Raw genomic sequence first — 17123 nt, forward strand, 5'->3', positions numbered from 1 at the left:
CACTCTCTGTGTGCGTGCGTCTTCGAACCAAAGTGACCTCTGGACACAGAACTGAAACACGAGGGGGGGGGGGTGCATGTTGTTAGCCGCAGCTCTTTGCCCTTTTTGTTCCGATTTTTTTGGGGTTGTTTGGCGACACATTTTCAGACGGAGAGGAATTATCTCCAAGAGACAGGCGACCGGGCCCTCGGGCGTCCACGTGAAACCCTGTGTTGTCACTTCAGCAGGTCGTAGGGAGGAAAACAAAAAGGTTTCAGATGTGTTGGCAGAGGCTGAAGTGGGAGTGTGTGCCGGTTTGAAATCGTGCTAAGACATGCCCGCTCACTAAAGGCAACCAGAGAAATCCCCCCCCGCCCGCTCAAGGCAGACGAAAACAAACACTAGGCCCACTCAGGGTTGACCTTTTATCATCCCGTCACAGGTGAGGGAGAGGTGAGGTTCGTGTTTGGGAGAAAGCTGTCGTCACCCATGGGGCTCTGCAGCACTTCAACAAGATGGGGAAGAAAAAGAAGTGGGTTTTCTTTGTGCTGATTCGTGGGTTGTTGTTCTGTTCGGCTCTTTATTTTGTTTTGTTCTTCCTGCTGTGATCGTGCCGGATTGCAGAGAGTGGAAGTGTTTCACAAGTTGATGCCGTGTACGACCTCTCGGTGGGTAACAAGGCCTTTTATCTACAGCTCAGCTCTCATGTTGTTGTGTCTCGCTGTCACAACACTACACAACACAATTTTGTTCTGGACTTCACACTTTAAACTTTTACTTCCAGACACCATTCTGAACCCAGGCCCTGTCTACACATATACTTTAAACAGATATTTTCCTCTCTGTTTTGGCCTCTCGTCCACACGCAAACAGACCTTTAGGTCACTTAAACCTTTCAGGATTTTTGAAAACGCCTTCTAAGGTGTCGATTTTTTAAAACTCTGGTTACTTTGTATCTGTGTGCACACGTAAAGCCAGGCGGCAACCTCCGGTTCTGACGAGTGAAGCCGATGCTTCATGTGTTAAAGCTGCATTCTCTCTAGTGTCCACCAGGGGGCGACTCCTCTGGTTGTATAGAAGTCTATGAGAAAATGACTCTACTTCTCTCTTGATTTATTACCTCAGTAAACATTGTAAACATGAGTTTATGGTCTCAATCTCTAGTTTCAAGTCTTCTTCAATACAGCATGATGTTCATTTGGTACATTATGGTCCATTTAGAGTCAAACAGACCATAAAGCAGGGGATGCTTTAGGGCGGGGCTACACGGTGATTGACAGGTCTCTAGAGACGTATACGGCGTCTCTACGTCACTCCTCCTCAGTCCTAATGTGGTCACTTCTGTTCATCGGTTGCAAAAACAACAACAACATGGCAACGGCAAAATCGCCGAACATGAGGCTTCATAACATCAGTCCACAAACCAACGAATGACGTCACGATGACTGAAAGCATTCATGGGCTTCCATCACTTTATATTGTGAGGTGACGCTAAGCAGCAACTCAACTTAGAAGTTTATTCCTCACATATGAGTCCATTTTTGCACCACATTTTTATAAATAAAGAATAATTAGCTATGCTTTACTATTAATTACTATTTGTTTACACCGTCAAAGGAAATTAATCTCACTGAGCATGCTCAGAATCTTCTTCTCTTGTATTTGACGTATCGTTGACGAGCGTTTGGACTCGTTTTATCTGCAGCTCAGATCTCTCATTCCTGAGGCTATTACATTCTGAGGTGCCCGCTGGCTGCAGATCTGACGGGGATTTCAATCAACTATTTCTCTTTTTTTTCTATACGTGGGGGGCTGCATATCACAAATAGTCTTCTTCTCAATGCCATCCCGCTTCAGTCAACCTTTCCAGCAATGCCTTTTGCATTTAGGGAGGATTCAGTCGGGCTGCAACAGTAGAAACGTGTCCTCTTGTAGAGATTTAGCAAAAAACAAATCCTCTTGTTAATGTTGTTAATTAAGCTGCAACGCAAGGTTACGTGATTTGGGCAGACGAGGAGGAGGCAGGCTGAAGCTGCATTCTCTCTAATGTCCATCGGGGGGCGACTATCTACAGACAATACGCTGTGCTGCTGATAATGAGAATGAGGTTTAAACACGTGGAAGCTTCTTTCAAAGCAAATCTACAACCAAATACTGACAAGATCTCTATTTCCAGAGACAGGAAACAGCACTGAAGGTTACATCAGCGTTTCCGTTGCTCTTTGATGTTGAATGAATGAAGAAAGGAGCGAAAGGATCGCACTCCGGCTGCGTATGTTCCTCTTTGTGACATGTTGCTGGCTGCATTTTGTCAGAGCGAAGAAGTTCAAAGACGGAAAAACAGCACGGAGAGACAGTTCGCGTTTGTTGTCGGGTATGTCTGTAAATTACCCATGTGCCATCTGGGGTTGGGGGGGGGGGGGGGGGGGGTATTTCAAATACTGCAGAGGCGAATGAGAGCCCTTTCAACGTCATAACTTACGTAGATAAACAGGATCCATGTCCAGTAATATGGAAGTTTGTGAGGCAGATGATTGAAAAATAAATGTGTGTGAATTGAATGAGCTTGGAGACAATGGAGATATTTTAGCCACCTAAAAGAAAGGTCCACCAAAAAAAACAAAGTCTATCCCTTTCAGGACTTTTAGAACATGTTTGCTGCTTTTCCTCGCTGTCAGACAGACCTTTCCAAAATAAACTGAAGCTGTTATCTACGCTCTCTTCAAAGCAACAAGACTCCATTGAAAGAAAACTGTAATTTGACCTCACAGAACACAGGAGTTGCCTCCATCTGTTTGTTACCGCTCTTATCAGCAGGTAATAATGTCTGAGATCTAGGAGCCCCTCAGAGCCAACAAACGTTTCCTCACCTGCAAAACTAATTACCTTATTTATGTTTTTTATCGTTTATATGTATATTATAATACTAATACACTTAACTGCACCAAAGCTTCCTTTTAAAACAAGATATTTTGCCTGGAAGTTGGTGCTTCCTGTGACAGATATGGATGATTTTGTTTTTCCTAATAGACATTTTTCACTCAGGTAATTACATCATTACTGTAATTAGTTACACACGCTTTCAGTTCTGCTATTATTTATCAACCGTCTGTCACTTTCTCTCCTTTGTAGTGTCGCACACACACACACGCACGCACGCGCACACACACACACACACACACACACACACACACACACACACACGCACAGCTGTCACACTAACCCATCATCTCAGAGAGAGCCTTTAATCCCTTCTTCCTCATTATTTTCCATATTTGGGCTAAAATCAGAGGTCAGCTGAACACCAATCACGGCCCCGCTGTCGAGGCCGACGTCGGCCAATCACGGCCCTGGCATCAGTGCTTTGGGACGGAGGCAAAAAAACTGTGAGGACTGCAGATCAGCTGGGATGATGCAGCAAAAACGGCTACAAAAAAAAAAAGAGCTGTCAGGTTTTCCAGATTAACTGTTGGCTGAGTGCCGCTTGCCGTCCACAGCGACGGTAAAGCTTCTCTCACATTTCTGTGTTTTTATTTACTGTACTTTATGTTGTTGGATGAATAAACTATATAAGAAGTTCTCAGCTGACTGTGTCTATGTGTTGTTACTGTGTGTGGAAGGGAATCTATGTTCTACACAATCATGGCAGCAAGCTAACCATGTAGCTAGCTCAGCATGCTATCTTGTTGTAAACTACAGGATCTAGTTGTTCTTATTATAACTGTTAAAAAGTCAAATACAGATTAAGTTAGATGTCTGACAGGGCAAATATTGATAAAATAGTAATAACTACTGCAGCACTAAATGGTGTTTTCGTGGTTTTGCTCGTAGAGAGTGAGATAGTGTCTTTCCTCTTACACTCTTCTGCTCGCTGTGTCATATTTATCCATCAGATACTCACTTGACAAAAGATAAGAAACTTTGATAGTCAATGTGAGAACGAGACATCGTGCCATCAAAGCACAACAGTAAACAGTATAAGGTTTTTAGAAACTGAAATTTATACTTTTCTCTCCGAGGCAAAACTTTCTCAACAAGGACACAAGTACGGACTTTGCATTGTAACCTCGGAGCACAGACCCAGATAGTGTTTCACAGGAAACTAAATCTGGAAACAAATGTGCCTTTGCAGAGTATCTTTCTCTGTTATCTGTAATGTTACTGAATTGACCTGCACAGCAGACATCTTTATGAGATATCTATATTTGTAGTCAATTTTCTGCCGGGAGAATACGCTTATGATGCAATAATTTACAGTCTGTGGGTGTTGTGTTTAGGACGGTTTGTTTCTCTCGAGTCTTTGTTGAAATAGGTGTGTCATTAAGAGTGAGCTGAGGAAAGTGTCTGTGTTATTATACAGTACATACCTGCATTGACACGGCTTGAACTTGAATGGTTTCTGGTTGAGAAAACAGCTGGGGGTCAGCGACACGCAAGGAGAACTCACCAGTCCTACAGGAAGGGAGAAGGAAAGAACAAAGAAAGGAAGACAGAAAGAGAGAGAGAGAGGGAGAGACAGAGAGAGAGAGACAGAGAGAGAGAGAGAAAGAAAGAGATATTGTTAAATCACTTGAAATCAGATCATCTAATAAACAGCCTTGAATTAAAGAGATCAAAGCTCGTCACTTTGACTAAACATGACCTACAAAAAGCCTTTAGTTAACCCTGGAGCTTTCTGGGAAAATGAGTCCATTGTGTAGTCATTAGATCTAATCACCTCGGTGCTGTGTAGGTGAGAGGAGAACAGTCACGTCACACACACACGCATGCACACACACACACACACTCCTCATCAACGACGTCTCCTCTCACCGAGCCGCCTCAGCATCATAAAGACGAGGCTTATTACCCACAAGTCCTTGGGGCTGAGGGCTCGGACACGGCCAATCTCAGAGCTACAATACATGTTTATTGTTTTGGATATTAAACAATGATGACCTTTATTAAAGGGTCAGCATTCTAACTTTATAAATAACATAACTTTGTTGCCTTACATTATGATGTTGCGTTACAATGTTGCATTGTGATGTCGCTTTACAATCTTGCGTCATGATCTTGCATTACGATCTTATGTTACGTTATTATGCAACATTGTTATGTTACGTTATGTTGTTAAATTACGTTGTTAAGTTAGATTGTTAAGTTAGATTGTTAAGTTACATTGTTAGATTACATTGTTATGTTACGTTGTTAAATTACGTTGTTAAATTACATTGTTAAGTTACGTTAAGTTACATTGTTACGTTACATTGTTACGTTACATTATTAAGTTACGTTGTTAAGTTACATTGTTACGTTACATTGTTACGTTACATTGTTAAGTTACGTTGTTAAGTTACATTGTTACGATGTTGTTAGGTTGTTACATTGTAACATTATTAGAAGAAAATCCCAAACCATGATGTTTTTTCTAACCGTAACCACGTTTTGTGGACATCACTTGGTTTGCAAAAACATACAATACCAACATTTATTCTGGTGACTGGGTTGACGTACAAGATGTTGTCAAATAAATGTAGTGGAGTAGAACTTTAAATTGGCAAAAAATGGATACTCACGTAAAGTACAAGTATCTCAAAATTGTAAAGTACTTAAATACCTAAATACGATCCACCACTGGTGTGGTGCATAAAGAGTACATATACAGTATTTTTAGCTGTTCACTTATGAAGCACATTCTATAAAGTGAAATACTGTCATGATTTAATGTTTAACTGTTTCCTGTGGCATAATTAATTGACGATGTCATGTTGAATTAGCATGTAAACGGTTACAGATAAGACCTCAATGGATGCTGATGCTGTAATAGAGAATGTGAGGGCTTTGTGAATAGTTTTCAGGTGATATCTTTTGTAAAATTGTGTTCATTCTCTCATTCAGCGACTTGGAGAATGTATGACACGGAGCACTGAAGCTGTTCTTGAGGCTCGCGGTGTTGCTGGTGTAATTTGTCACCATGTTCATCTTTAAAATTCATCCTTCACAGAGCACATTCTCACAGCGCCTTTCAACAAAGATAAAACAATTTCTTGCAACAAAGGTGAGACTGGTCACAACTTTACAGCATTTGTTATGGTTACAATAATTCTGGACCATTAAAGAAATATTGGACAGCTTGTTAAAGTAACATATTTCTGACACCGTGTCCCTGAATCTCTTTTTATGCTCAGGTAATTTATGTGACTGGTATATTTGCTGCATTCATATAAGTAGAAAGACGGATTTCTTTTTTAATGCAGCCTTGAGACAAAAATGGAGCATCTTTTGATCTGTGTGCTGTGTGTATACGTGTTTAAATACTTCTCAATAGTAAAGTGCGCCACTTAACACATATTACTCAGTCTGTGACTTGACACTTGAAATGTTCTGCTGAGGCAGTGAAGATTGAAAATACCTTCTTTTGACAAGTGATAGAATTTAAGCAGCCCACCACAGCTGCTGACTATATATTCTGCTTCTCTTTTATCCGCAGAGACTTTCATATGAGGGTCAGTGCCGCACATAAGGGAAACATGAGGAGAAAGATGTTTTTTATTATTGCTTTTATGAGAATAAAGTCGAAATTTTATTCTTTGAAATGCAAATTAAAAAAATCTTCCTCTTCTCAATTGCATTATTCTCAGTGCAACTTTATTCCAAACCGTTTTCTCCTCATTATAAACATTTTGACTTCATCTTAAAATAAAACAAAACATAATATATATATATATTTTTTTAAATACCGACAGTTTAACCTTATTCTTGACACTTCAACTTTAATCTCAAAATGCACTATAATAAAGATCTGTCCCTAAAACCTTCTGTAGTGACTTGTAGTGTGTGACAACATGTCTTCCTCTGCTGGACTCTAAAGGGAATCAAACCTGAGAGCATTTGTTTGTGTCTCTGTGTCTGCAGCCATTATCCCCCACTCCACATAATTTGACAAATATGGCTATAATATGCAGATTAAATCCTATTTGGGGCTTTACGTTTTATTGTCTCCATTAATCTAATGGCTCAGAACTGGGCAGTGGACCACATTTTGCTAATTCACTGGCTTGCCTCCGTCTGAGGCCAGACCAGCTGAGTCAGGACTGAATTATCTGTTCAACGTGTCGATTCCGATTGGCTGTACGGACATTGGGCCCAAACTCAAACTGATTTGTTGCAGGAAAAAGCCAAAGCAGAACAGCTGTAGTGAGGAAAACTGTCTCCAGGCTGAGCTCTAAAGAGGCGGCATGAATTCTTTCTTTACATATTAGCGGCCTCTTTGATCTATGGCACTGAAACTCACACTGGCTAATCACACTGTCAGATACGGCAGAATAAAATGCAGAACAAATGCAAATTCTTCCACATTAAACGAGGGAAGTGTAAATGTGACGCATCTCCGGGACGTGTGTGGGTTAATGGAAATGAACTTTCCAAGCAGGAAGCTGCATGAATTTAAAAAAGACGGCAGACAGATGGGCCAATAAGAATAGCAGGGAAGATGAAATGTCAGGATGCTCGAGGATGGAGACAAGGTGTCTTCATGTCAACTTAAAAGGAGACATGGCGTGAGTCACACTTGGGCAACAAAAGGAGAAATTAATTTCAATACCAGATAGATTTTAAAGTGTTGGGTGCTAACTGGACAGAACATCTTTCTATTGCTTTACAGACAGGAGACTAATTAAAGGAAAACATGAATAAATACGTGGGGAAGCATAATGAGTGTACTTTCTTCCATACAGGGAGCGAGAGCTCACTGGAAGGTTTGATGAGTATGAAAATGATGTAAAATCATCCTGACCTCCCGACAGGGAGATTCTGAGTGACGTGAGTAAGACACGAGTCTGTTGAAGGACGATCAACCAGCATCCGACCCATTCATGAGACAGCTGTCACAGGTTACTCTCTGGTGTACTGTCGTACACTTTCACGAATTTCACACAATTACGTCACAAAATTACCAAATGAAGTGTCAGTTTCACTTCTCTCCTCCTGTCCGCATACGTAATCTTCCTCTCTTGCTTCACCACAAGTGTGTACTTTCTGTCTTTTGTCTGTCTCTCTCTGTCTCTTTTGCTTTTGAGGGATTTGCAGTGTTGCATGAGCTCACTGTCGTTTTTCATGAGGAACACGGAGGTTATTTTTCTCGCCTGCACCTGGTTCGTCAATCTTGGTGACTCACTGTGTGAGACGTATCCTCATACGAGGATTGTTGCACCTGTGTTTAGGTAACAAAACTACTTGGTTAGGTTAAGGAAAAGACTGTGGTTTGGGTTGAATTAAGTACGTATGTTATGTACTCTTAACGTACTTTTTTTTTTAAGAAAGCTAATTAACTTTTGGTTTAATACGGGACACAAACAGTGGTCTCCTGGGTGAAAGTCCTGTGTTTGTTTGGCTAATCATACTATCCTCAAACAATGGTTCATATGATATCTTACGAAAAATTACTTCTCGTCTTTTAAGTGACACGAAAACCACACTGACTTCAAAATAAACTTCCGTCTTCACAGGAAACAATAGTTAGGTTTAGGCAACCGAACAACTTAGTTAGGTTCAGGAAAAGATCGTAAAATTCTTAGTTAGGTTCAGGGAAAGATCGTAAAATTCTTAGTTAGGTTAAAATAACTACTGAAGTACGCAAATTACGTGACACATAAATCAACGTTGACTTGGCTGAAAGATGACTGTTCTGTTGGGCCCATCCACCTCTCCTCCCGGCCACCCTGTATGTGTGTTTGCGGTCTAACTAAGTCCTCGTTCACGATTACGTGCATAACCTACAAAATTATTTCATGGAATATCTACGAATCACAGCGCATTATTTTTCGTAGGTTTAGCTACGAATGATGGATGAGACCAGTCTGGACTCATCCATCCGTCTCGACCTCCGTACGCAGACATTTATCGCTCTTTATATTCCATCACCTGACCTCCTTAGAGGAAGCCCTGCATGTCCTGGCTCATGAATACGTCGGTTGTATACAAATTGTTTTCAACCAGCTGACTTTATTGCTATTATGGCATCAATGCCAGCGAGGCAGGATAACGATTCATCCGCGACAGCTACCTGAAGGCATCAGGTACTGTTTCATCTGCACTCTCTAATTGGAGTGATGTTGCTTTCTGGTGAGCCACAAGTAGGCGAGGCAGATCCGCTGGTTAAACTTTGTACAACAAGCACCGGGCTGTTGCGAAATATCCACGGAAACCTCGGCGCTGATACGCACATCAAAGGAGCCGCTGTGATTCATTGCTCTACAGTGTAGCAGACGGACGCATTGAAAACAGTCGACACAGTTCCATGAACAATCTTTGATCAATTAAAACGTCTCTATGTGCTTATGACTCCCTCAGGACAAAAGTGTGTTATTTTTAATATCCCAATTTATTTGTAGATCATTACCAGGATCACTTTTATGGAGCACTATCAAGATTAATGGGCCCCAGTTAAAGCTTTCATTTGATCTGTGGCAGTAAGATGGGATTGAACTGCAGATGGTTTTTTGTACCGGTCAGATCAGATCGGGCAACTCTCGCACGCTGAAAACATGATTGACCGAAAGATCTTCAACACCAAAATGCATAAAAGATTTATGCATTTACGCCACTGGAAACTCCCCCAAAAAACTGCTGTCAATCTAAATTAATGCCAATCTCTGTTAAACCTACGTCGAGGAACCCGTTCACTGGAAAATCCACCCACCTCCTCTTCAATTACGGTCAGGAGGAAGGTCGTAAAAGAGGGTTGGCTGATGCCCGTTGACCCATTTAGATTGAGGGCAGCATCAAAACAGCAAATGAGGAAATGAGAGGACTGAAGGTGTTCTGGAGGCTCATGGAGGACCGAAACGTTATAAGACTTTGTTTTGTGCTTTAATTTCCCGGCATAACTTTCCAGTTTATAATAATTTAACATTTACATTTAAATCATAATTTTACACGTAACACAAGCTCATATAGAACAGTCTTTGGGTGCTTTATCTTCCTTAAAACGTTCTCCACCTCCCGACACACATCGGATCCACTGACCTGGCTTTGTCTTTTTGGTGTCTGAACCGGACCCGGCCGGATCTCAGCTCCGCCCAGGTGAAGGTGTCGTCCCCGGCCAGGTCTCGGCCGGCCTTCCCTCCCTCCTCTCCTCCTCCCTCCCCTCTGAACAGGACCAGCCGGCCGTTAGCGGGGCCCCGGACGAGCTGGAAGATCAGCCGCTCGGACGGACTGTCGGGGTCCGTCGCCTGCAGCAGGGCGAGGGGCAGCGGGGCAAAGCCGCCGATGGGGACCAGCAGGGACCCGTTGACCCGGAGGGCCGGGGGCTGGCTGTTCACTGAGAGGAGGAGGGAGAGAAGAAGAACATGAACTATCTCAGGAACAATCATTCAAAGGCAACTTGAAAAGGTGTTGATCTTCCAGGTGAACCACAAACAAAACATCACACTTCAATGATTCCTGTGTGTAACGCAAAGTCATAAACAAGATTAAAGCAAATCCACCGTAAGAGATTTTATCACAATGATACATGAAAGAAAGATGAGAAATACTGATGACAGGTTTACAGGTTAGAACGTTTCGCTGTAATTAACTCTCTTGATCTAATTGTTTTGGGATAAGATGTCCAATTATCTTTGATTACGTGGTTAAAACAATAAGATAAGAAATCAGTACTGGAACTCAAAGCTGTACATTTGTCTCATACAACTAAAGAAAAGACAATTCACCGGTTTCATGAGTTAATTAATTTGTAATAATAATTTAAAGTAAAACCTTCCACAAGAGTGAAACAACATAGAGCCTCTAATAAACCGAATGAATGCATTATAATGCATTTTAAAAGCCTTAAATTTATCCAATAAAAATTGCAGCTGGATCAGACTGAGTGGGTGTAGAGATGAGACGAGGTTGTGAAATTAAAACGGAAAAGGTGTGTGTGTGTGTGTCTGTGTGTGTGTGTATGCGTGTGTGTGTGTGTATGCGTGTGTGTGTGTCTGTCTGTCTGTGTGTGTGAGTCTGTGTGTGTATGTGTGTGTGTGTGTGTGTGTGTGTGTGTGTGTGTGTGTGTGTGTGTGTGTGTGTGGCAGAGCTGGTGAAATACGAGCGAGGCGTCTGGGGCTTGGCTTGGCATTTTAAAAGTTGGCTTTAATTGGAAGTGACTTTGTTGGGGAACTTTTTAAAGATCAGCTCTTTCAAGAGGCCACGTTTGTAATCTCTCCTCTAACGACGCCAACAGGCACTCGCAATCCTCAAAAGTTTCAGCCACGCAATTAAACTCACAAATGAGAATAAGTCTATAATTTAAAAGGACAAAAGTTTCTCAACTTTTCTTTCTTCTCGGCTGGCAAAAAATGAAAAAGCCAAAAAAAGAGAAAAGAAACAACAACAAAAAGTAATTTGGTTTCAGGCTATTTCACTGGATTAACTAATGGATTAGTTGAAGCCTAGAGGCTGAAACAAATGTTCATTATTTCACAAGAAGAAAGCGTTTATCACAAAGGGACTCGAGATAATATATTTCTCTATTACAATCATGCACTGTCAAACCTCATGAATCATCTCACGACCACAGTGAGATCCTGAAGGCCTCGCCGTCTCCGCCTGCAGGTTAACGAGCACTGTTTGAACATGAAAGCCCCAAAAATAAAGAGTACAAGATTCCTCTAATGACCTGCCTCTACAGACAATGCTCCTCTCAGTGTTATTCAGGAGAAGCAATTAGTATTGTGGTAACAGGGAACTCCTAATGGGCCGTTAATGTTGGCAGTCGGAGCAGAGATGGAAAACACTTTGACTTCTGTCACTATTCAATAACTTGCATTTTTGTCTTATAAATTCTCTCTGACCTGGAGCAAGTCTGAAGCTCATTTATGATTTATTCTTATTTCAACAAAGAATCAATCTCTCTGAATCTAAATCTTTTGTAGCCTCAGGAGTGAGTGGAGACGATGGAGGTCAGTGTAGCTCTGTATCTGCTGAACGTGTCGGCAACGAGCTCACTGTCGGCTATAACATGTCTGTCAGCTTGTTGTGCAGTTTTTAACTGATGTTATGAAGCCTCGAGTTTTGCAATATATTTATATATATATATTCATATTTTATGATGTCATCGCCCTAAAAACGCCGTTGCTGCGGGATCAGAAAGTTAGCTTCGCAAAAAAGTCAAATGGGATTCTTCCATTGGAGTCTGGATTATTACAGAAAACTAAAGTTTATGAGTAAACAAGTTTACTTGTTCCAGATAAATTGTGCATCAGCAACATAAATGTATTTGGCTTTGTGTTTTATAGCGATAAACGCAAGTACTTTTAAACAATTATTTATTAAAACTATCTTTTACTAAAACCAGCCTACTGCATGTGAGCTGTCACCAGAAAGAGCTCGGAGCCAACTGATAATCCGACAGAGTTATCTAACACAGTTAAATATCTTAATGCTGGATATTGGAGGCTTTTTAACGGGGTTTGTCTGGAGGCGGGACAGTCGACAGTGTTCGATGCTGAATAATCTTGGCGAAAGCACTTTGTATGTCGCAGTTAACCGGGATGCGTTTCACATCAGCCGGGCGGGAGTCAAGGGAACAGGAAGTGGAGAGAGACTTTTATACTTGAATACACACACACGGTGGAAATGTATAAACACTGTTAGCTTCACAAGACATCCAATTAACTCTTTTATCTTAACTTCATCACAACCTTCAGTCCCCCTGTTGTGTTTGTAAATGTAAATGACTCATCGTGTTTACACAAGGTGTTGTTAAAAACTGCATAAATGTCTCATTAAAATTGGTTCAAGAAACAACAGAGTTTGGCAGAAATTCCTAATAAGCGTCCAGATAAAAGAAGAAGTTGAGTGTTTGTGTAATTCCCTTTTAAATGAAGTCCTGCAGCTTTAAGAAGTATTTACCAAATATTAGCTATAATCCTAACCCGGTCGACCCTCTCTTGGTGATTGCAGTCGTTCTGTGCTTTGGGACAATAATACCCATGAAGACATGATGTCGTTACCGTGGCAGGTCCTGGTCTTCTGGTCGGCGTAGAATCCGCGTCCACAGTCGGGGGTGCAGTAACCCTCCATGAGGTAGGTCTGGACTCGACAAGCGCCGCAGCGTCCGACGCCGTCACACAGCACGCAGTCGGAGGAGCAAGCTGAAGAAGAAGAAGAAGAAGAAGAAGAAGAAGAAGAAGAAGAAGAAGAAGAAGAAGAAGAAGGAGACACAGCGTGACCAGAGTTTCTTATTTTGTTTCTTTAACCTCCATTTTTTAGCTAAACTGATAAACTGACCTTGCAAAGATACCCTGTTTTAAATCAAGTCTTGGATTCATTAAATACATTTTATTTTAAATGTGAGAGATTTATAAAATAGATTGCATTCAACAAAGTCTTACGTTTGCAGATTTGAGAGGAGGCGTCCAGGAAGTGGTTTCTGCCACATTCCAGCACACACTGACCCTGCAGGGCGGCGTAGGGGGGCTGGCACTGCTGGCACTGAGCCGGACCCCGACACTCCACACAGTGATCATCACAGCCTGGCAGACAGACACACACACACGCACACGTACACACACACACACAAACACACGTACACATACACACACACACACACACACACACACACACACACACACACACACACACACACACACACACACACACACACACACACACACACACAGCATTAAACACAAACCAAAGCTGTGGCTTCAAAGTCATAAAGAAGTGAACATTTGCTTCATTCATAGTTTTCATGTGGGTTGTGTTTGATTTGACATTTAGTAGAATATTTGCACGTGTTCATTCATTGCTGTTGAGTTATTAAATAGAAGTTGACCGGAGCAAACCAACACATGTTGAAAGATTCAGAGAAACACTAAGTTGAGATCTTAAAGGGGTCTCTCGAGGAATGATTCACGGTTTTAATAAGAAATAGATGATTAAAAAAGAATCTTCAAGTGGTCACTAATGCACAAAGATAATAGAGAAAAGAAGGAGAAATATGTGCAGACTGCAGCTGCACGTATTTGTTCTTCTTCTGTGCGTGATGTGGTCCATGAGGACTGACCGAGGCATTTGTCTCCGTCCTGATAGGAGCCAGCGGAGCACCCCTGGGTGCACACTCCGTCCTGCAACACGTGTCCCTCCATGCACTGCAGGCAGTCGGTCCGCAGAGGGCCTCGACAGGCGTTACAGCTCCAGTCACACTCTGGAGGAGGAGGAAGAGGAGGAGGAGGAGGAGGAGGAGGAGGTGGTGTGTGTGTGTGTGCAGGGGCGTTGGGATTAGAAGGTGAGAACAGAAGAAAGAAACAGATTTCATTATTTCTATAAACCCATTTGTTTGTGCTTTTGTTTTTTCCTCTTTTCTCTCTCATCACCTTCACATCTGTTGTGTTTGTGCTCCGTTAATATTGACGAGGGAATTAAACACAATTAGGACAAATTAAACTGTGTGTGTTTGTGTGAGCTTCTAGGTTTGTATTAAAAGATATAAAAGGTTTAACGACGAAGAGATCACGCCACGCTCAGCCTCAACAGAGGAAACCAGGGGGCTTCTATATTATATTATATTTCATATTGTACAGAATAAACGTATAAGTGTAACACTAAGTCAACTAATTATTCGTCTTATTTGTGAACTCTGCAGTGTTTATTCTGAGTCAGATGATGAGGAAAAGAAAACTACACAAACAGTTAATTAAATAAAACCCCAAACTCTGTTTTTCATTCTCCAATCCTGAAGAGGAGATGCTGTTGGATCTCTCTCCTGCTGGCAGACGTTCTCATCTTCATTCTTTATAAATACTTTATTAAATCCTTCATGAGAAGTAGTAACACATCTTATTTTACTTTTCTCACACGACAGTGGGAGAGTAGAACAGCTTCGACTCTACTGTGGTGAATAAAGTGGAGGCTTCCACAGAGGTTTCTTTATTCTTTCTGAGGATCCAACAGGAGCCGAGAGGTAAATTGGAGGGTTCCTCCCTCGGGAAAGATCAGTGATGAATCCACAACCAATGTAGGTTGTTGGCAGAACAGCTTCTCTCAGGGAACTTTCCCCCTGTGGGACGGCTTTAGTTTTCAGAGAGTGCTGCCTCGTAGCGCTGTGGGTTCATCCCGGGTTCAGGATTAATCAGGTAGCTGCTGCTGCAGCTCGAGCGGATAAACGCAGCGTCGCCGCGGGCCGGACGGCTAAAACCCGACCTGTCGATGGTGAGAGGCGCCGCTAACAGGAAATCACTGCATCTCGCCTCGAGCGGTTATCTTGAGTTTATAATCCCGTGCTAGACATGGGGGGTCTGGGGGCACCTGAGATAAGTCTCATTACGCTGAACACATCGCTGATAAAGGGGGAAGTCTGGTTCAGCTTCACATGAAACGGCTTTCTGTGAATTGAAGTGGATATCTGTGTTAAGCCGGTGTGACAACACGGTCTGCTTTCAGAACCTCAGTCCTTCCTCTTTGAGAGAAGAGAAAGATATTTTCTTATTTGTGAGCTGGCGATAAAACAGAGTGACGTTCAGCGTGGTCGGTTTTTAGGTCTGGGCCGGTTAGCGGCTAATTAAACAAGAGCTGCTGCAACAAGAGCTGCTGCAGAAGGAGAAAATAAGAGGACGAGTTATTCAATCCGGATCCTCTGAGGCTCATTCATCAACGCTGGGAGATTTAATGCTGAGTTCAAACGCACACACATTGTTTAGGATTTTGCATATCTGGTCTCACAGTTCATCACTTGATCAATGGAGCCAATAAACTCAATGTAGCACACATGCAATTTGGATGGAGAGTAATTTATGAATATCATAAAGGGCACACTAGATATCCTCATTAATAATCCAGCGTTTCCCCCTCACCCGCCATGTACCATGAAGTGTGTGTGTGTGTGTGCGTGTGCGTGTACCTCTGCAGGCCCGGGTCGTGGTGTTGAGGTAGTACTGGTGGGCGCAGCTGTCGTACTGGCATTCTCCGAACAGCAGCACCTTGGCCGGGTCGCGGCAGGACGTACAGACTCCGGGCATGTCGCACGTCAGGCACTGGCCGTCGCACGCTGCCGGAGACAAAAGAGGGTCGACGCGGAGGTTTAGGTGAGGTACGAGGATCGGATCAAACCATTCTGTTTCATCACGTTTGTTGTCATGATTTCTGACTTGAGTTTGCAAATGATCCACCTGCTCTTCAGGCTGCAGCTGCAGGAGTATTATTAGCATTACATCCAACAAGAATGTGTGGAATCACTGGATTTTGTTTTGTTTCTTTACCTTCTGGTTAACAGGATATACAACTCAACATATTACACATACAAAAGCTAAAATAATCCATTCTGTGTGCATGAAGGGATTTCTTAATAAGTCAAGTTGGGTCTTTTGTGAATATTTGCCAAATATTCTCATCAACTAGCAGCTCGTTCTTGATTAAAAACAACTGTGACACATGTAACCATGTCTAGCACTGTGTTTATTTATCCTCAGAGGATGGAGGAGCCTTGCTCTGCCTGAGCTTGAATACATGCTTTACAGTCTATTCTGTGTTATCAAGGTGACTTAAAGGAGCACAAACACTACGGAGAGTTTCTGCTTCAGCTGCAGGTGCCTCAGTCACGAACACTGCAAACGTACGTGGTACGGATGAACAGGACACACGTATATATTTTAATATTCACTATGAAAATGATGAATCAACACCTCACAGATGAGCTGGCATTTACTACAACTGCTGTACTATCTAGTGTTCTTATTATTTTGTCCACGCCCTGTAAATCATTAGGGTTCTCAGATGTAATCTCGGGGCTGCTGGATTGCGCGTCTCTAGTTCTTTCGGTGTGTTATCTTTCTGGTCACCCCCCCCTTCACTTACCCTGACAGATCCTGTGGCCATTGTCGTAGTAACCGGGGGTACATTTGGGACCGCAGAGACCCGAGGGCAGCAGGAGGCTGCCGGCGGGGCAGGAAGTACAGGCGTGAGGCCCCGAGCCACTGCAGGCGTCACATGACGGATGGCATCCTGGGTTGAATTAAAAAAGAAAGATCATTTCAGTTCATTAACACGAGATGAAACATCAGGTTCAGACTTATGTTTAAGGTTTCTACTGGAACATGTTTACGTGCTTTAATGTTCAAGAAACATTTAACTCATTCTGTCCGTCTGAATACACCTCTACCAACCACAGACTGTTTATAAGAAGA

At 42.3% G+C, this 17123-nt stretch overlaps 1 protein-coding gene across 1 annotated transcript in view; it reads right to left on the minus strand.

The window, feature by feature from the left end:
* The window catches only part of fras1 (Fraser extracellular matrix complex subunit 1), a 173068-nt gene that overhangs the window by 60076 nt on the left and 95869 nt on the right, over positions 1-17123 (minus strand). Inside the window, exons 23-29 of the mRNA XM_076105022.1 lie at positions 16795-16941; positions 15842-15988; positions 14009-14149; positions 13335-13475; positions 12954-13094; positions 9988-10282; positions 4347-4431 (exon numbers count right to left, since the gene is read on the minus strand). Of these exons, the coding sequence (XP_075961137.1) occupies positions 4347-4431; positions 9988-10282; positions 12954-13094; positions 13335-13475; positions 14009-14149; positions 15842-15988; positions 16795-16941 (1097 nt within the window). The remainder of the gene's footprint in view (positions 1-4346; positions 4432-9987; positions 10283-12953; positions 13095-13334; positions 13476-14008; positions 14150-15841; positions 15989-16794; positions 16942-17123) is intronic.

Source organism: Anarhichas minor, unplaced genomic scaffold (genome assembly GCF_050575085.1).
Source record: "Anarhichas minor isolate MPS153535 unplaced genomic scaffold, ASM5057508v1 ptg000030l, whole genome shotgun sequence".
NCBI lineage: Eukaryota > Metazoa > Chordata > Actinopteri > Perciformes > Anarhichadidae > Anarhichas > Anarhichas minor.